Here is a 21074-nt window from a genome sequence, read left to right as displayed (position 1 = left end):
CTCTTCAAACCCAAAGACAGAAAGGGGAACTGGCTCTGATGGAGAGGACAGATAGTGAGGCAGCAGCTGGAAGAAGCTAACACCCTCTTTCTGGTCTTGAAGCCAGCAAGGCGTGAACGAGTTCCTGCAATGCCGTGTGGGCGAAGCGCATCCACACTGGCGCGCACACCCTGACGCACGTTAATGATAAAGTAGTTCTGTGGCTTGACTTTTTTTTTTTTGTGAACTCACCAAAACTTCCCCGCTGTGCACATTTTGGCCGTCAGCGGAAGTTTTTAAAAGTGTGTCATGTCGAGAATTCACACAAAACCCTCAATTTTTAAATATATATTTTTTGCCCTCACACAGATAAATTCCCATATCTGGAGTTTTACTGGCATGATGGCGGCGGCGGCGGCAGCATCACGCTGTGGGAATTACTGATAGCATCCATTCTGTGGGTTATGCGAGAATGAGGAGGAGAGAAACTGCTGACTGAAATAACGCCTCATCCTTTCCCAACCGAATAACCGAATTCATTTTGACTGAGACTCCTCCCTTAACTTTGACACTTCTAATTGGCTTTTTTTTTTTCTCCCCCTGCAATCACAATGACAAGAAGAGACGTCTGATAAGACAAAAATCAGTTTCTCGTCACCAGAAAGGGTGAACAGTAAGATCTGAACCAGTAAGTCAGAGGGATGATCCAGTAAGTGATTTACATGGTAGGCCCTGGGATAGGTTTTTTTTATCATCTGCTGCAGCACGATGGCTCTGTTCTGTGCTTCAGACATGTCTTAGTAAAACTGAGGCCTTTTTTTTTTACCTCGTGGGAACGCTAAATGAGTATATTATTCTGGAGTGAGAAACCAGCACATGGTGCAGAGTGGTGTCCTTTGAAGCCGTGAACTGCAGATCTCTGAAAACCACAGCCTTAAAAAAAGAGACATGTGACCTTCGAGATAATAGGATGTTGATTTTTTTTTTTTTTTTTTTTTTTTTTTGCAGTTAGAATTGGCAGACTAAAACATCTCTCGACATTGTGCAGTTTGTGTGTGACGACAGAGCGGTTCTTTTATTTATTTTTTAAACATCTTTATACAGACAGAATAAAACGGTAGATACAGCATAAATACAGTATTTTGTGCCGCTTTGTGTGAGCTGAAACACATGGCTTTATGATGCAAACAGACAACCCCGTTAAGCACAAATATATGCATGCTAAGGAGTAGAAATACTCCTGCAATAACTCTTTACAGGCCATCTTTTCAGATGAGTACTGATGACTAAGAACGGCCGCCACACTCCTACAACGTCTATACTCACACACACTTTAACAAACACAAAGGACAGACAGAGCTGCTACTTTATGCTTTCATTTCTAATACTACCGGCTACTTATATGACTAGATCGCTGTCTGTCTCCATAGAGCGGGGACCGTTTGTGTGCAGGAGAATGCAGTCTACTTGAGTTCTAGACGGTGCTCGCCGCGGGCTATGTGGGAGGAGAACTCGTAACGGTCCCGGCTGCGGTGGCCGCACACGTTGCATTCGAGTGGATCGCGGAAGCCGTGGCAGCCCATGTGGATGGTGAACATGACGTAGTCCAGGAAGAGCACCTTGCAGTGGCCGCAGGGGTACACGGCGCCGGGCAGCGCCCCAGCCTCCCCGTCCGCCCGCATCACCCGCAGGGCCTCCAGGGGCGACAGTGGAATGGGCTGGCTGTGCGGGTGGGGGACGCCGTTCTGGTGACCGATCCCCCCCAACAGGTGACCCAAGCTGTACATGACGGGCTGGGCCATCTGGGACGCGTCGTTGTGGAAGGAGTCCATGCCGAGGGACGGCTGTGCTCCGTGAGGAAGGCCCAGGAGAGGCATCTTGTGGCCGTTGGTGAGGCCCATTGGGTTGATGTCGGTGCGGTTGAGCGGGATCGGGTAGGGTCTGTGGGTGGGAGGCGCGTCGCCACCGTCTGGGCCTGCGAGGACAGTCTGCAGCTGGCCCTCGGCCCCAGGTGAGCCTGGCGGAGGTTCCTTCATGTCAGCTCGGTGGAGCAGCTCCCTGTTAAAGCTCAGGTCCAGGCAGACCCCGTTGTCGCCTACACCAGTGACACGACAAGAGAGCGCTGAAGACTCGACAGGGGGTGGCTTCACATACTTCACTAGAGAACACCGTAGCACAACCAAGAAGTATTCACAACACTTTAACCTTTTCACATTTTGCCACGTTACAGCCACGTTTTATTGAAGTTTCATTCGATCGCCCAACACAGAGTAATGTAATCTGGTGAAGTGAAAGGAAAAGGAGACGGGGACTTCAAAACCGTTACAGCAGTGTGAATTTGGATTCAGCTCCCTTTATATGTGTGAAATCTGATCTCACTATGAATCCAGCTATTCTTTCAAAGTTAGAGAACCTTAATAAAAACAACAAATAATATAGCAAAGACTAAGAATCAGAGCACAAAGTGAGGTTATAAAATAATACCCCAAACATCTCATGAAGCACTACTCTGTCTTCTGGAAAAGGAAAAAGAATGACACAACTGCAAACCTACCAGGATCGGGTGATCCACAAAAACTGAAAAACCTGAAAACATCATTAATCAGAGAAGCAGCAAAGAAGCCCACGGCAACTCTGCAGGAGCAACTACTGCACTCCACCGATCTCACATTTTTGAATGCGAGATCGGTTATAACTAACACTAAAACTAACACTGAACTCTAAGCAAACCACCTCTACGGAGAAATATGGCGGCTGCACTACACCATGCAGTGGGGAGGGAAGCTTGTCCAAGTGGAGGGTCGGATGGTTGGAGCTAATTACAGGGCAGCCAGAGAATGCGATACAATTTAGGCCGGGGCAGAGGCTCACCTTCCCTCAGGACAACCATAATAAACAAATTAACAAAACAATCCATTGGAAAATCTATGCCGAGACTTAAAAAAACAACGTTCAAAGACACATCTAACCTTTTCTGAGCTGTCACTGCAAAAACTAATCTAAAAATAAGTGTTCTTAAAATGTGCGTTTTTGTCCTAGATTTGAGCAGGTAAATAATATTATCTGCCAATGGAATGAGTATTTTGACCCCTAAAATAAGATAAATAGACATCCTGCACTTGAAATAAGATGATGGAGATGAGATATTCCCATTTTAAGTGCAAAAATCTTATTCCATTGGCAGATCATCTTGTTTACCTGCTCAAATCAAGGACAGATACACTCATTTTAAGAAAATATTACTTATTTTTAGTTCGCCAAAGAACCCAACATAGTAGCCGACATAGTTGGGTCTGCAAAGTATTAAAACAGGGGGGCTGAATACAAACGAGCTTTGTTAAAATAAATCAGACAAATGTTTGAGATGACTGTTGTTCACTAGGAGGGACACTGTAGTTTTGGATTTGACTCCAGCTTTTATCACCTGTCTGTGGGCCTCCTTGGGAAAGGCCCTTATGTCTGAACGTGTGAGTATTGATAGCGCGTCGGGGGTGAATGTGGCTCTGGTGTAAAAGTGCTTTGCGTGGTCAGCATGACCACAAAGGTGCTATATACCGTGCGTCCAGTCTATTTAAACAACTTATTAAAAAACCGTGTACATTTTTTCCTTCCACTTCACAACTATACACCACTTTGTGATCGAGGACATAAACTCGGAATAAAATCCACTGAAGTTAGTGGTTTCAAAGTGGCAAAATGGGAAAAAGTACAAAAGCTGTGAATATATTGCTTGCAAGGCACCGCACATGGACCAGCGGCAGCAGCAGCAGCAGCAAGCTGCAGTCAGAACGCTTATTGTTTACAGATGGGCAGGAGCTAAGGCAGATCCAGATGGGGCTCTGAGGGGTCCTCTCTTTGGTGTGCAGAATGCACAGAGCAAAAAAAAAAAAATACACCCCTTTTGGCAAACCCGGAATGCAGGCGTTTCACGGGACAAAAGAAAAAAAAAAGAAAAAAAAAAAAGAAGAAGAAGAAGCCTAAAGCGAGAAAACATCCTGAGCCAGGAGAGGACAGAGGGCTGAGAGGAAGCAGACGGCGCAGACGAAGGTCTTTGGTGCAGCTGCTACAGAAGTATCGACAGAGAAACACCTGCTCACGTTTCTCGCCTCCCGCCTGTTCTATCTTTCTCTGTGGTTGCAGACTCTCTTACTTCTCTTTTCCCCTGTGGTTGTCATATTGAAAGATCTCACTTCATTTGCCAAGCTGATAGACGTAGGAGTGTTGTATGTGTGTGTGTGTGTGTGTGTGTGTGTCTTTTAATGTGTATGTGTGTGTGCTCGCGGGAAGGTTGAGGCGTGATTGCGAAACTACAACCCAATGTTGAGCTTAACCAGAGAGGTGAGAGGAGACTATTGAAAAATTGTGCATACGCTCATAAAGTTTGGGAAATGGCAGCGCCAACTCAGCCGTTTACTGAAACTGATAGCTTCTGATCATTCATCACTCCAGCGGATTATCCGAGATCAATTCAAAGCACAGAAAATGAGTAATACTGCTGAGAACTTTGAAGTTCATGTCTTTTTTTTTTTTTTTTTTTACATGGATTAATTAACCATGCACGATCACTTTATACCCACCTATGATGCCACTCTGGGCAGAGAATCTAGGGTAGTGGGAACCACTCTGTGCTGTGGGCAGCTATGAGCCAGGTGTTCTGGCCTCAGGTCTTGTCTGACAAGAGACAGAAGCCAGCAGAGATAAACAGACAAACAAGAAGCTCAGGCAGACAGAAATCATTTATAATCCATTTTTTTTATTATATTTAAAAGCTTTTAAAGCATTCCTAGAAGCAAATTGATATAAACCGGTCAAAAAGAAAGCAGCGTTTACACAAGAAGCCGGTAGGAAAACAGATGCAATGTAACACATACAGTGTCTTTCAAAGGTTTTCATGCACTTTGACTGTATTCACATTTTTCTTTGTCCCATTACAGTCACAACCTTCAATGGATTTGATGTGATAGACCGATTCAAAGTAGTGCGTAACCGCGGAGTCCAGTGAAAATGACGCACGATTGCGAATTTCTTTGTTTTAATAATAACAGAATCTCCAAAGTGTGACGTGTCTTTTCTCCTCGCTTTCATCTGCTACGCCTAAACAGAAACCAGTCCGACCATTTCCGTCACTTTATCGGTAAGAAGAGTCCGCCTGTGTGCAGTCTGATCTCACTGCATGTCCAGCTGTTCTGTGAAGGCCTCCGAGGTTTGTAAGAGAACATCAGGGAACCAACAGCATCCTGCAGCTGTGGAAAAATGTAAAGCCCGGGGTGTTTTACAGACCACCTGCAGGACAAACTAAGTGTGTGGTCAGTTTTGATCTCGGATGTGCTCACCCCGAACACATCGGTTTCCATAACAGAGGCAAAACGCGGTTTTGGCATTAATGAAGAAACGGCTTCATGAAGACCGGGTACACAGCAGGTACCTCGGGGGATCAAGTTGTGAAGACGTTTGGAGTGGGGTTAAATAAAAAAAATACTTGTGATACGGCAGGTTTTGAACATCTAACAGAGCAGCGATCAATCCATTATCTGATACAGATAATGGATTGAAAAAAAAAAGGTACGGCCCAACTGCTTCCTGCCAAGACAAGAGGGTCACTTCAATGGATAAGCCGGCCAAAGAGAGCTACAGAGGAGCTACAGAGATCCTCAGCTCAGATGGGAGGAAGAAATGACACTAAAACTAATATTTTTGGCCTACACACAAAACGCTACGTGCACATCACTCTGATCCCGATGCTGAAACACGGTGGTGGCAGCATCATACTATGGGCATGTTTTTCTTGAACTGGGACAAGGAAGCAGGTCAGAGAGGATGGGAAGATGCATGGAGCTAAATACAGGGCGATTCTGGGAAAAAAAAAAACGTCAGAGGCTGCTAAAGACCCGTGACTGATGCAAAGAGTCACCTTGGACCAAGAAAACGAACCTTGACGTACAGCCAGGGCTGCAACGGAACGGCCGAGGTCGAATCTAAACTTGTGTCGGTCTATCACGAATACATCGAAGTGTGCTGTACTGTGACACAAAGCAGAACATTTCAAGTAGTATGAAGACTTTTGCAAGGCACTGTAAACACGTCAAAACAATAGCAGCATTTGCAGCAAAAGCTAGTTGGAGAACAGGTGTAATTTCATACAAAACACTTAAAAAAAAAAGGCAAAACTTGAGTACGAAGCGCATCAAATAAGGCTGCTTCACAAAAATAAGCCCTTTTTGCAGCTTGAAGTGCGCCACTGTGCTTGCTCTTACCAGTGAACTTCTGTGGCATTGAACTTTTCCGCTTGGCAACGTTGCTGGCGAGCCTGTCGAGAAGCAGCGCGCGCTCAGAGCCCATCTGAGACCTGACGGTGTGGCTGTCCTCTGCTGGACCACAAAAGCAGAAAAAAAAAAAAAAAAAAAGGAAGAACGAAAGAGAGAAAGAGAGAAAAAAAAACAGCAATGTCAAGAAAACGAAGACCTGCCGTCGATCACGGGCAACACAGAGTCGCTGCTCTCCAAAAAGTTAAAGTACAGAAGAATAAAAACAGAAGAGCCCCGCAAGGGAGGAACAAAATATTAATTTGAGATCCGACGCTCCTCTGACCTCACTTCCTGGTTGTTTTTTTCTTCTATTTTTCTTTACCTCATCAGTGCAGGAGGAGAGACCACAGGATGAGGATGTACTTCCTCACCGCTATAGCACTATCAAGCAAAACTTACGACATTAGGTGACCACAGAAACAGTGCACTGTCTTGTGTGTTGCAATAGTGCAACTGTCCTACCGGTACAATACGGCACAGTCGGCGGTGGGGGCCGATGTCTTAAGCGAGCGTGCCTGCGCCGGGGGCGGCCCGGGCCCAAAACGTTTGCCCTATTTGGCTTCCCCTTCTCATGTCTGCTGATACAGACATGAGAAGCGGTCTCCGCAGCGCTCAGCCATTACACCACAGCGGCCATAACCTATTTAGTCTGTAATCATGGGGCACCAGCTATAAGTTCATTAATTTAACGAGGCCATAAAAACAGGATCTGCCGGCGTTTTAACTGCACGCCCGCTGCGCGCGCTCACCAAAAAAAAAAAAAAAGAGAGAAAAGAAAAAAGCCAACAACGTGCTTTTTTGTGGACTTGATGGCTGCAGCAGCTGCATGTGTGAAGTTTCGGAGACGTTTTTTTTCCGAGGCTGCGACGGCTGCCTCACCTCTGTCGGCGGGACCTTTGCTCTGAATGTACACATGGCACCTCTCTCTGTGCTCGTCGAGGGAGCTCCGCTGCTTGTAGCTGCGACTGCAGTGGTTGCACTTGAAGGGCTTCTCCACTGCGAGCGAAGAGTTTCAGTTAATCGCCAAATACATCAACAAAAAAAAAAACTGGCACAAGCACGTTTGATTTCACCAAGTGTGCAGTTTCGCTTAAAAAAAAAACTGATGAGGTGTTTCTTTTTATTTTTCTATGTGTGTGTGTCTTTCTCCCTTCTTGTTTTGAGACTGGAGGCAGGTAAAGCACGTGATCTGAAAGTGAATGAGTAAGTTTCCACAGGTGATTGAGTAAAAGATATCATATGTGATGTGTGTGTGTGTGTGTGTGCGCTCGGCGCATTGGCGGGGCTGTTACTGGAAAAGCCAAGAGAGCCTCCCGCAAACCCCTCACGGGTCGCGGTTACAAAAAAAAAAAGGGCGGGAGCGATCCAAATCTGGCGTGCTGGCGATAGGTGTGTGTGTGTGCGGGTTTTGAGTGATTGGAGCGTGCATGCGTGTGGCTGGCAGCTACCAGAATGGGTGCGCAGGTGCCCGCTCAGAGCGTCGCGCCGTCGGCAGGCGTAGCTGCACATCGGGCATTTGAAAGGCTTCTCTCCAGAGTGCAGTTTGATGTGGCGAAGCAGGTTTCCCTTCTGGGTGAAGGAGGCCCCGCACTGAGTGCAGTGGAATGGCCTCTCACCTGAGAAACAGAAAATAACACACAGAGGAGGGGGGTGAGAGAAGCAACCCACAAAGTTTAACTCATTCAATGCACAAGAAATTTCCTGCAGATTTACTACCTTTATTGACTCATTAGCCACAGCGTGTTTTTTTTTTTTTTTTTTTTCTCTGTAAAGCTGCATTTCTGTTTTTTTAGCACTTGCTAGATAGTTTCCCATTATAACGGTGAATTGCAAAACACAGAATCCTTCACCATTTTTTGAAAGGGGAACAAAGCAACATCCACTCTGATCGCGTAGAGACGGCGTTCTCACGACCCAGACCACCAAACGAGTTGTGAAGAAGATGTTGAAAAAAAAAGCCTCAGCTGAAAGCCGTGTGACACTTCACATTTTTACCCGCCGGTCCAGTGAACTTGGACGAATTTAGGGGGGGGGGATGTGTGGCCCCTGGGCTGGAGCCGCTTTTGGTGTCCCGCACACGTTTCTTTTACAGGTGTAAAATTACGATACATCGATAGTTATGCATCTTCGTCAGGCGTTTCCTCGAAATGATCTTTATATTTGTCATTTCTAGAAATGGCCTCGTCGGTACAGAAAACAAGGACCAAAAAACGGCCCGAACAATCCATGTTCTTTATATGGTTTTGCGGTGCATCACTGAAATGCACCAAAAACAAAAAGGAGCAATGAAACAGTTAGAGCCAGATTTAGATTCACTTGGCTCAACATGTTTCTTCAGTCGGGAGGCAATATTGACGATCTGCAGTGGCCCAGCCAGAGTCAGAATCTGATAGAGCTACATAAAAGGGTAGGTTATTGGCGAAAAAATCTAAAAAATAAGTTGTTCAAATACCATCGTAAACATGCAAAAAGCTGCTCAGCAATTAAAAGAAAGGGTTGATTGCTGTAATGCCAATAAAGATGTTTCCACTGATTATTAAGAAAGGGGTTTATATTTTTTGTCATGCCAATTTTAGTTTAAAATGTAAATAAATTTTTTTTCTCAAATATGATTTGGGGGGGGGGGGGGGGTCCATACCTTTCCAGACTGAATTTTCAGTTTATGTGGCTGTCTTGACATTGCAGTGTAACAGTCAGGACTTATTATCTGAAATCAAGACACAACGCTGTTCCACATTTTCGGGATCTGGACCAGCTATTGCAACGGCTCCATTTCTATTTCTATAAATATTTGACTTCTCAAATCAGGATGGATTCTTTAAAGCATAATATGTGATCTTTAAAACTTCTATTCTACTTATAAAATAGATCAAAACAATGGTTTCAGGGCAGCGCGTTGCGGTAGAACGGTGCCTCCCATGTACAGAAGCGATTAGTCCTCAGCGGAGCCGTACGAGGTTCCACCACCGACCTTGGCTGCACGTCTTCCTCTTTCTCTCTCTGCCCATTTCCAGTCTGAATACATCAAATAAAGGCTTTACAAAAGCCTTATGAATATAATATAAAAATAGCCGTCTCAATACTCTGGCATCTGAACCACCATAGATTAATCTCAGTATAGGAACCAAAGGTCCAGTTTAAAGCCATGATTTAAAAATGGCCAAAAAAATGTGATGAAATTGTGGTTTATCTGAAATTTTCTCATAAAATCGCATTTGACTTTGAATTGTCAGCCAGAAACTTAAAAACCAAGAACTGTTTGCTAAAGCTGTTAAAGTCAAGTTGCAATGTGTCAAATCAAAAATACGTGTCACTCAGACATAACCCAATAGAGTTTATCTTCTCTCCTGTAGAAAGTATGGAAACCTTAGTTATTTATTTACAGTTTTCCTTTTTTTATCCAGATGTTGAAAATTACAAAACTATTTAGGAAGTTAGCTTTCAGTTAGTGTTCATTGTAATCGTGATATATTACAGTTCTTGGCACCGTATTTCTTCCCCCGCTTAATCACAAACAAAACAATCACCTATTCTTAGTTATAGATGGCCCTGGGATCACTGTGGGCTTCTTGTAGGAGGATTCCTTTGAATCAATTTACTAAATAAAACAGCAGCAAATCCAGGTGGGCCCCATACGGGTAGGTCTTTGCAGCGTCAAAAGTTGGAGTTATGAAATTTTGCTCAAATTGCTCCCCATCTGGGCCCTAGATGGTTCCCACTTTTTAGCTGGGGGGTTTCTGCATTAAACCTATTAAAGGCAATAATACAGGACTATTATGAAACTTAGTGACAACTCGTTATATCCCATATGTCCATATGCAAAGGTTGGCTGGCATAAATCCACCTTGCAGTGATATGAGCTTAGGAGTTTATTTAAAAGTTCAAAAAGGTATTTTTGGGACCCTTCGAAACTGTCCTCGAAAGCCTTCGCTAAGGTCTGGACAAGCTTACAGCGTTGGTCTGAAAGTGTTAAATGTCAGCAAATAGGTATTATATTATCAGGGCCACCATGGGGTCTTTTTTTTTTTTTTTTTAAGGAATTCATAACTCTGTCCCATAAAAAAAAAAAAAAAAAGAGTTTGTGCATCTCAGTGTTGCTTCATGTCCACAAATCAAGATTATTTTCCATCCTGCAGCTCCGATCTTCGCACGCCGAATACTTATCTGTCGCTGCCATCAAATCAAACATTTAACTGCTCTGTGCTCGTTACTGAACAACAATGGAAGAAAATTTCACAACCAGATCCCGCGGGCCGATTAGGGTGAAGTGACGTGCCACACGCACACACAACAAAAGCACTGACCCCATCAATAAGAGCCGATTCTCTTGCTATCTGATGATCGTGCAGCTGTTTGAGTGTTTCAGGTCGTTGGGTGGGGGTGGATGGGCGGGTGGGGGGGGGGGCTTACCAGTGTGGCTTCGCTTGTGCACCAGCAACACGTTAATGCTGATGCAGGACAGGCCGCAGATGTCGCAGCTGAGTTTCCCCTGCGTCGGAGTGCGGGGCCCCGTGGATCCGGGCGGGTAGCCGGCGTCGTCGGCGCCGTCGTCCGACGCGGTTGCCGTTCGGCCCTCTGGCAGGGACGCTGCTTCGTAACGCGAGTAGTCCGCCAGCGACAGGTCCTGGGGCTCGTTCAGGCCGTCCTCGTCTCTCTGCTCGTCGTTGTCGTCCTCCGTCCGCTCCTCGTCGACGCCGTCCTCCATGCCATCCTCGCTGTCCCCCGCCGCTTCCTCTTTGGGCACGATCGTCGCCGGCTCGTTGTCGTCCGCCTCCTTGGCCTCCGTCTTTATCATGCCTGGTCAACACACGGGCGTAATCGAGAAGCGAGGGGGGGGGGGGGCAAACATTTAGAGGCCTTTCAATCCAAACAAACAGTTAAACTCAACCGGCTGAGCGCAAACCGATGTGCAGATCATTTCCCCGCTTCCAAATAAGGAGCTGAAAAAGCTAGATGAGACGCGACTGCGAGCCAGAATGTGAAACAAAGTCGCGTCTTCACTTCTACTTTTATATTTAAAGTTCGGTATTAGCTCAGGCTCGTCTCCAAAGTGTGGGTAGCTTAATTTGGGCCGACGCATAGAGTCTCAAAGAGATTCAGTAGATGTGCGCCGGAGATAAGAGGAAAGCGTTTCCTCCGAATACACAGAAAGTAGAACCAGGACAGGAGAAAAAAGCGTAGCAGGCACCTCAGACAGACAGCACGAGCTCTGTCACACAGGCGGTCACTTCCACAGGCTCACCAGCAGTAATATGACCTGCTTTCTTTCCTTTATGGACTCTTTTTATAGCCTCCAGATGTAAATATACAGCCTCATACAAAGGCTTTTCCACTCCATTAACCTATTCACATAAAACATAATGTCTATAATAGTGATGGGATGTTCTGTGATAGCCGTAAACAAAGTAGTGCTTATTTGTGAAGTGGAAGGGAGGGAGGGGGAAACAAGGTTTTCCATTTTCTTGCAACCAAAACTCAAAAAAAAGAAAAAGCGTTGCACACATTTGAAATCAGCCCCCCTCTCTGAGTCAACAGCTTGTAGAACCACATTAAAGTTTCAAGTCTTTGTGGGTAGGCCCCTTCCAGCGTTGCACATCTACTGACTGATTTTGTTCAATTTTCTGTGCAACACAGCTAAAACGCCGTCAGCTTGGATGGAAAGCGTCTGTGTGCAACAGTTTTCGAGTCTTCCCTCAGATTCCCGGAAGGATTTGAGTCTGGACTTTGACTAGGCCGTTCCTGCACACTAATAGGCTTAGACCCAACAGTTTCCACGGCAACTCTCGCCGTATCCAAGACTGCCCTGTATTTAGCTCCGTCCATCTTCCCGTCTGTGCTCAACAAAGCTATCCCCACCGCCTGATGCTGTCCAAACCGTATTTCATGCTGGGGATCGTAAGTTTGGAGTGACGTGAGGTTTTAATGAACTTGCTGATGGTTCCTCGGACCCATTTTAAGACCCGGGGAGACAGATCTTTTAAAGCGGTGGCGCCTCGCCTCTGGAATGAGCTACCTTGTACCATTCGTTCTCTTGTTTGTATAGACACTTTTAGGAAACAACTAAAGACCCACTTTTTTAAACTTGTTTTTTAGCTCAATACTGTGTTTTACTGTTTCTGTATGTTGTTCTAATTTATTTTTTTACAAACTTGTGCAGCACTTTGTGACCCTGGTCTGTGAAAAGTGCTATAGAAATAAAGTTTACTTACTTACTTACTTAATTTTCCGCCACGCGGCATTTGGCGAGCCAAAAGGTTCACTTGAGCTGCGGGTCTCTGCAGCTCCTCCAGAGTTACCGTGTGCCTCGTGACTGTTTCTTTGATCAACGCACCTCCCAGAACCGGCTGGTCAGTTTAGGTGGACGGCCACGTCTCTGAAGGCACTTCGCCGCACTTGATTAAATTTAGGCATTTCAGAGTGAATAGCACTGAACATAAAAGGCACATCACACCTTTCAGATTTCTATTTGTAGAAATCGAAACGTGTCATTTTTTTCTTCCACTTCACAATTATGCACTACTTTGTGTTCGCCCGTTACAGGCAAACCAAATATCTAATAAAACACATCGAAGTCTGTGGTGTGACGTGACAGCAGCTGACGAACTTGAACTTGGAGTGTGAATGCCTCTGCAAGGCGCTGTGTGCTTTGCCATGGCAGCTCAGAGGACTCAGCCTGCTGCATGCACAGTTATGTATGAGCAGCGCGGCTGCTGACATGCAGAGTCCTGAGGCCCGTCTTGCAGGACCTCTCACCTAGCCTCTTGCTAAGCGTGAACCAACGCTGAGAGCTGCTCAGTTCCATCCAGAAACCACACTGTGGTCTTGGCGGTGACTTATGATGAGCTAAAGAGCAGCGCCTTGTATTGTTGAGAGCGCTCAGAGGTGCTATGGAAACTTTACAAGCACAGAGATCCGTGACACCCAAGATAGAGTCCAGGGTCTCTGAGAGCAGCGAACCGCAGGGGCATGCAGCAGAACGCAGAGCGGGGCTTTAGGAAGTGCACCGAGCGGCGCCGGTGGCTGCCAACCAGAAAGAAGAAGGGAGCGCTGCCTCCACAGCAGCGTTCTCTGTCTCTCAGGCCACAGGTTATAAACCTTTTGGAGTTGGAAAAAAAAAATAAACAACAACAATAACGCTGTTCCGATGGGTTACTTTTGTTGAGATTCTGGCGCCTTCTGGCAAATTCAACAATTTCTTTTTAAACACACAGCGCAGATGGGTTACGGCGAGCTTTTCCGCTGAAAAACTCGTATACGAAACTGCATAGAATGGAACCTTGTTTCTATGTTTACTGGGAATTGATAAAATCTTTCAACAAAATTCAGAAAAAAAGAATGAAGAGCTTTGAAGGGCAGGACCTGATTATATGTTCTATACCAGATGCCCTTATTTGTCATCTTAGTTTATTATATTTAACCAAATATATATTAACTAATAACTTCTCCAACTGATCAGCTTCTACATCCTTGTGTTGGATTTAAAGTTTTTCCCCCAAAATCCTTACTTGTATATAAGTGTTCATTCTGCTTAAAAATAAGCTACTAAACCCCATGAATGAAGTACTGTGACAGGTTGATATATTTGCTTGTAAATGTGCGGAATGTCCTGCGTTTAACCAGCTTTGTCTGCTATTTTTGTTGATGCTTTGGGTTTTTTCTGACATTCGAAATCATGCATTATGGTTTCTCTGTGGGATATCTGCATGCAGAACAGCCTTGCAACCCATCTTGGCCGTGGCAGCCTTGTAAAAACAGATTTTCATTCCACCTCCTCCTCGTCCAAACTAAATAAATGAAGGTAAACTAAAAGAGATGCGTAAAACCCACTAATGCATCATTTGTACAACCAATAAAAAAAAAACAACAATCCTGTTTCCATTATCTCCCTTGCATTTGAAGTTGCGCTTTATCTGAGTGCGAGCATGCTGCTTCAACTACAAAGTGCCCTGGATTGTCGTACGTGTGGACATATTCTGTGCATAGGTGTGTGCACACATACGTGCATCCATGACAGCGTCGGAGTGCATCCCGTTCATAGTGACGGAGGCGTCCTCGTTGTGCTCGTCCTCCTCCTGTTTCTTCACCTCTGCGACATCACTGCACGCTTCTGAATAAAAAGACACAAACCCAGTCCGTTCAAATAAGCTCCAGTTACCGCTCAAATTAGTAATTAAACCATGAAAGAGGGTTTTTTTTTTCTGCATTAAAAAAAAGGCATAATCAAATCTTCCCTACAAGCAACTAACACGTGCATAAAATCTGTCTCGTGCACCTGCAGAGACACAGACTTATCTATCACATCTGCAGCCTGCACAAATTCCACAATTACGCCTCGATCTTTTTCGAAGCGGCGCTTCGGGCCGGACGGTGGTTTCTGCGGAGAAAAGAGCTCAGACTGATCACGTACGCTTGCGAGACCGGGATTCAGACACTCACCCATCTCTTCCTCCTGCGGGGACGCGAGCTCGGGATGCCTGTCTGCGTTCATGGCGAGGCGCTGGTCGTCTGACGGTCTTTGCGGGTCCAGTCGGGTCCAGTCGGGTCCCTGTGCCGGGGGGGGGGGAATTTCAGAGGCTAGCTTTGTGAGACCCGAGTTCACCGAGCGGTGACGATGTGAAAGGGAAAATATATGTTCCTCACTTTCATCCTGTCGGTTTAATATGGGGGTTAATATAACATTTCGCAGCGCCTAATAAAAGAAGTCCTGTCTATTTCAACGAAGCCGGTGAAGAAATAGAAGCAACACTTGTCTCTGACTGTTCCTGTTGGTTTGGACGGCGCAAAAAAAAAAATAGAAGCCTACAAAAATAAAAGTGGGTGAAAGCCCACGGTTGATTGCTCGACCCTGTCTCTACATTTAGCCTTATGAGAAAGACATGATATTCTCTCCGCACACGTATTTCCTGCCGGGCTTGTACACAGGAGCGCATGTAAAAAAGAGCTTTCCACTCCAGCAGCCAAACACTCCTACACTTGTGGGCAGAGTTTGAGAACGAACCTCCATCCTAATAATGTGCATTTCTAATTAAAGCGGCGGCAGAGACATCTCCTCGGGTTTCGGGGAGGGGAAATTAGAAGATCAGCCTAAGAGCGAAAGCTTCTTTGATTCTGAATGATAGAGAAAACTAAAAAAAAAAAATCACTAAAGTTACAGGCTTCTCCTCAAAAAGTTCTCTAAATGAAACGGAGCTGTGCCGCGTCCACATGTTACTGCGAAGAGGCAGCTCTGTGCTACAGCTGGTCTAGTTTATGCTCCTTTAGCTTTGGATGATGAGAACGCTAACTTACCTTGCCTGTTGCTCAGCACCCAGAGGAGAGGAGAGCTGCTCTGGTATTTCCCCCACTCCACCGCTGGACTTTCTCTGAATATGGATCCTGCGCAGCGTGACTACGGCGAACGCTGGAGAGATCCCTTAAAGGAACAGGAACTCATTGCGAACGAGGTGGAGCAACAAAGACCTGACATCCAGCGGAGCGGCGAGAGCGGGCTCTCAGGCGGCCCGGCCCGGCCCGGCGCGGTCAGAGGGTGAGAGTGCCGATCGTCTGGACCCACCCTGCCTGGACGTGAGGACTCCACCGCACCACATCCTAATGGAGGGAAACGCAGAGCAGATTAGGCTTTTGTTATCCTTTCTGTCAGTCCTCGCTGTCACTGGCTGGTTTCCATCTAAGGAGTCATGACTCCACCTTGTGGCCAAACCGCAGAGCTACTTTTCACACCAGCTTAATTATTTTTTTTAATTTAGTCATTAGTAAGCAGGAAAAGCCTGACCTCCGACCGTATGTTTACTATAGCTCTGAGCACAGGTCGAGCAAATTATCAGGATATGTGTCGACGCTGTAGTTTGATTTGCTTTGAATTGAAGCATTTAAATAAATAAATAATCAGTGAATTATCTTTTATTAGCAAAACTATCTGCTTTCTTACATATTTCTTCTGGTTTTGCTTTTTTTTTGTTGTTGTCACATTGAAATATTTCAGATCAACAACTTAGTTTTACTATTAGATCTAAGGAGCCCTGAAAATATTCTATTAGGGGAAAAAGCTGTCCATATCAACTTGGCTCTATGGAAAAATGTAAGTGCCCCCCTGGCACAGGCACTTGGAAAGGAAACACACACACACACACACACACACACACACACACACACACACACACACACACACACACACACACACACACACACACACACACACACACACAGTCTAATTGCATCCAGAACAAGTCTTTTATTTTGCATGTCCAGTCAGTGTGTTGTTACAGTTTACGAACTACGCAAAAATAATGGGCACATACTCTTGGTGTCTGAGTCGTACTTTCCTACAATTAATTAAAGGATATGCACAACATTTGATCATATTTAATTGGAAAACGAACAGGAATGCTTTGAAGCACAGATGCTTTCCATCCAGTCTTACTCAGGTCGAGCTATGATGCAAAGAAGAATGGACAAATTATTCATGTAGTAGGTGTGCAAAACAGGTAGAGACTAGCAGCTGTAATTGCAGCAAAAATAAGTGGTTCTACATAGTATTGTCTCAAGGGGTGCCCATTACAACTACACGTTACACGTTTAAGATTTGTATTTATATAACAAATTGAATTAGGCAGTAATTTAAAGTCTAAACAAGACATACTGATGTCTCCGGTTGTAAGACGGCGAAACGCATAAAAGGTTCAATAGGTATGAATACTTTTAGAGGGCATCGCAAGTATCAGGAAATGAAGGACTGATTTGCAAAGAGCTGGAGCATTAAAAATAAACTGAGTCAGTTTGTGTTTTTCCTTTTACCTTAAATGTCAAACCATATGCCAGGGGTTCAGAGGAACCCTAAGAAGTCTCTTCCTACGAAAGATTGTAAGCTCAGCTCAGCAAGACACAAGAGGAGCAGCAACCTGAGAGCTCCTCTGCGTCTTGTTCTCTCAACTTTGCTCCACATGTGGGACGTTAATAAACCAAGCTCTGCTATGTGTCAGGGAGGAAAATTAAAACAAAGTGTAATGAACACAAGCGAGAAAATAACTCGGAACATTGCGGCAAACACCTGGTTTTAACTACAGAGGAGCTGAAGCCAAAAGGCTCCTCTCTGTGATCTGGGAGCACCTTTTTCTTAACTTTCACTCACTTTCCGCCATCATCCTGCCCGTTAAGGCTTGGTTCTGTTTTTGGGTGTAACAGGACATTTGTAACGCCTAACCAAATCCTTTAGTAATAATTAATTGGCAGTGTGTGTTGAAGCTACCAAAGCGCTGTTCAAGATCAATCTTTTACAATGATGCCCGAGTGTGGTCTTAAAGCTACTCCCCCCGTCAAAGCAAAAGCCAAGGATGTGTTCGCTGACTTCTCATTTTGCCTTTTTGAACTTTAACGTGCCGATCATAACCCGCTGTGCAATCCTCACATCTGGTCTTCTTTGCGTTTTATTATCCCCAACCTTTTCTCCTCTCTGTTCATTTAATTTTTCAACCTCTCAGCAAAAAAAAAAAAAAAAAAAAATGGAGCCATAAAGTGCAAAAACGAAAAAAAAAAAAAAGAAAATACTTCTGTTCATTTTTAAGTTACCCCACATGATTGCAAAGACCTTATTAAAACAACCTACATTAAAATCTCAAAATGCTGTAATTATACGAAGAAATAACCAGGTTTACTTTTCCTTTTATTATAGTTCTGTTTTGTCTCATCAAACTGATTACGGTATATAAAGTCTATGACACATCACAGAATGCTGAGTTGGGATAAATCTGTGGTTAGCACTAGAAGAAAAAAATAAAATTCTGACAAGAAAAGCCATCAGGTGGTTGTAATAATAAAAAGTTTCAAAAGCAGAATTCACAAAAGCCTTCTTTATAAAAGGAGTCTTTCACTGTAATTTTTCCTGTTAAAACTGCATAGTCTCATTGAAAGACTATGTGGTCAGATGGATCAGTGTTCCAGAGATTTTTTTTTTTTTTTTTTTTTTGGTGGTGGTCTCCAGTCTAGAGAAAACAATCCGGACTGTTCTCAGCAACAAGTCCAAACGCCAGACGTTGCGGTTTGGGCGAAGCTCGTTTCCACCTCTGTGATAGGAGCGTTAATGCAGAAAAGTACAATGAGACCCCGGAGGAACACATGCTGTTCATCACCACGGTTTGTGTGTGTTGGTTTGTTAAGGGTGTTCGTGTGTTAGTGGTCGTTTTCTGCCACACGTAGCATGCAGTCCAAGTCTCATCTAATCAGCCTCTAACGGCCTCTTCGTCAGGTTTGCTGTGTCCCCTACGCGTCTTGTGGCAAACAAGAGGAATTTTTTGCCATCCTCTTTCCATTTTGGGGGTTGATGGTGTTTAACAGGGAGATGTTCAACTTGGGATATTGTTCTGTAACCTAACCCGGCTTTAAACTTCACAACTTTATCCCCGATCTGTCTGCTGTGCTCCTTGGTTTTCCTCATGCTGGTTGCTCATCACTGATCTCTAACAAACCCCCCCGAAGCCTTCAGAGGACAGCTGTGGATTACATACACCAGTGTTGACACCAAGTAGGTGGTTACTGAAGGCCACTGGTTGCAAAGGATTTTATTTAGGGGAAAAAAAGTAAAGAGGGCTGAATAAAAAAAAAAATGCTCACCGCTGTTTTCAGATGTAAGCTTTAAAAAGAATTGAAAACTATCATTTTACCTCCACTCCACAATTATTTAAGCCCCCCACCCCCCAAAAAAAAAACATTAAGTCTGTGACACAGTAAAATGTTAAAAAGTTCAAGGAGCACTGATGCATGGCACTTTCTCTGACCTTAAAGAGGACATACCACTTTTTTAGCCCTTAAATACATTTTTCTGTCTCCTTGGACTTCTCTAGGAATGCAGAACATTTTTATAGTCTGCCCAGGAGCTGCATAGATATCTTGATATTCTGTTTGGGTCATATTTTTCTTAGTTTTCCATTACGTTTTTTAGAACAATTACGTAACACTATTTGCCAGTGTTGTAGGACTCGAGTCCAAGACTCGAACTCGAGTCCGAGTCATTAACTAAATTTAGAGACTCATGACTTGACTTGGACTTGAGCACTGATGACTCAAACTTGGACTCGGACTCCTACATTCAGATCATTCTGACTCGGAAATTGAGAAAAAGATTCGACTTTTTTTTATATCATTAGGCTATAATTTTAATATGTCATTAGAATATTATTTGGTGTATGATTTTAATATTTAAATTATTAGTGCAATGGAATGTTACAATGGAACATGGACTCGACTTGATCAATAAGGACTCGACTTGGATCAATAGTGACTCGACTCAGATTTTTTTTTTAATGACTTGGACTTGACTCGGACTTGACTCTGATTTTTTTTTTATGACTCGGACTTGAACACTGGAGACTCGAACCTGGACTCAGACTCGAGGCATAGTGACTTGACTACAACACTGCTATTTGCTGCAGAGCTGCTAAACAAGATCGTGGACGTCCGGCTTACCAATTTTGCGGATCCACCATTTTTATTTCTCAGAAATAGTTTCCAGTCCAAGCTGAAGGATGCTGCAGCTACAAGTGGATAAGTGAAAATGTCCGGCTGTTAATTACAACGTCCCCCAGCATACTACAGCGCTCTGCGAAGCGGAGGTCGGCGGGGTGTGAAGCGCCTACTTTAGATTTAAAGAGACGGCGCCAAAACGAGTTGCTCTCAGATGCACCTCAGAACAGGGGCAAAAAGGGGGAACGTGGGGGTGAATTGAAGAGGGATTCAGACCAAAGTGCTGCAGTTCCACTATATACAGACCACAACTGAATGACTTCAATGTTAAAAGGAAGAACTGAAAAACATGATACGTTCCCTTTAATATGCACCAAACAGTGTAGCCACTATTAACTACTAAGTAACCCACCCTTTGTCCACTAGCCCCTGCGCTTAAAAAACCCCCAAGCACATAATGAAATGGGAACTAACAAACTACCTATTGAGTTGGCTCCCTGATACACTAGTTGATCATCTCATTAAAGGAGTTTAATGAAAAGCCAACAGGTGTTTTCCTGTTCCAACACGACTCAACACGAGCCAATTTGGCCCTGGTATAGAATGACCTGTGTAAACAAACACGGCATCACCGCCATCGATAAATCAACACTCGCCCGCTAGAATCCAGCAACAAACGATGCTGCAGTGCCCACCTGATTGGTGCCTTGTGAAGGTTTGGCTGCCGCCCATAGCTCGTCTATGGCAACCAGCCACCGGCTTACAAAAAAAAAAAAAGAAGAAGCAGAAAGAGCACAAAAGCATTACAATGCATGCTGGGTTTCCATGGCAAAATGAAAGCAAAGGAACACAAGAAAAAAAAAAAAAAAGAAAGAGGGGGGGAGATGTTGACCAATAAAAGCCATTAAAAGCTGGGTGGAGGGCATATCAGCTCACACTGGCAAACAAGAACAAAGTACAGAGTCTTTCATGATCAGAAACACACATATGATAAACTGTCCCTGCTGTGCAGTGCTGTTTAAACAGAATATTGAAGGGTAGGGGGGGCTTTTTTTTTAGGACCGGTGGGGGCTGGGCTGGATCAGGACGAGTGGTGTGTGAGTGTCCCTTTGCCTTTTACAGCGGCCCACCTCTGTGAGCAGCAAGGGAGAGGAAAACAGATCTGGGGGCTGACATAATGAAGCAGGGAGTGGAGGGGGGGGTGGTGGTGGGGGGGGGGGAGGCCATAAAAAACACACCAAGACCTTGTTGAAGGAGCAGAGGTTGTTTTGCTGCTGGAACAATACTTACCCACAGAGGATCGTACGTCTATTTTCTACATTTGGGGCTGATTAA

General features: G+C 44.6%; 1 protein-coding gene across 6 annotated transcripts in view; it reads right to left on the bottom strand.

Moving 5' to 3' along the window:
• Positions 1-956: 956 nt before the first annotated feature.
• LOC105921033 (zinc finger protein Aiolos) overlaps positions 957-21074 on the bottom strand; it is a 51479-nt gene continuing 31361 nt past the window's right edge. For 3 of the 6 annotated variants that reach the window (XM_036137082.1, XM_036137081.1, XM_036137083.1), the window contains 8 exons: positions 15573-15872; positions 14721-14829; positions 14284-14391; positions 10695-11081; positions 7733-7900; positions 7164-7280; positions 6234-6347; positions 957-2074 (listed from right to left, as the gene is read on the bottom strand). In XM_036137082.1, the coding sequence (XP_035992975.1) occupies positions 1443-2074; positions 6234-6347; positions 7164-7280; positions 7733-7900; positions 10695-11081; positions 14284-14391; positions 14721-14772 (1578 nt within the window). In that variant the 5' untranslated portion in view covers positions 14773-14829; positions 15573-15872 and the 3' untranslated portion in view covers positions 957-1442. Of the gene's footprint in view, positions 2075-6233; positions 6348-7163; positions 7281-7732; positions 7901-10694; positions 11082-14283; positions 14392-14720; positions 14830-14924; positions 15275-15572; positions 15873-21074 lie in introns of those variants that run through there. The other 3 variants (XM_036137084.1, XM_036137079.1, XM_036137080.1) reach the window with 3 other exon arrangements.

Source organism: Fundulus heteroclitus, chromosome 5 (genome assembly GCF_011125445.2).
Source record: "Fundulus heteroclitus isolate FHET01 chromosome 5, MU-UCD_Fhet_4.1, whole genome shotgun sequence".
In the NCBI taxonomy this organism is placed as follows: Eukaryota; Metazoa; Chordata; class Actinopteri; order Cyprinodontiformes; family Fundulidae; genus Fundulus; species Fundulus heteroclitus.
Note: the sequence above shows the minus strand (reverse complement) of the source record. Positions and strands in the feature narration are given on the sequence as shown.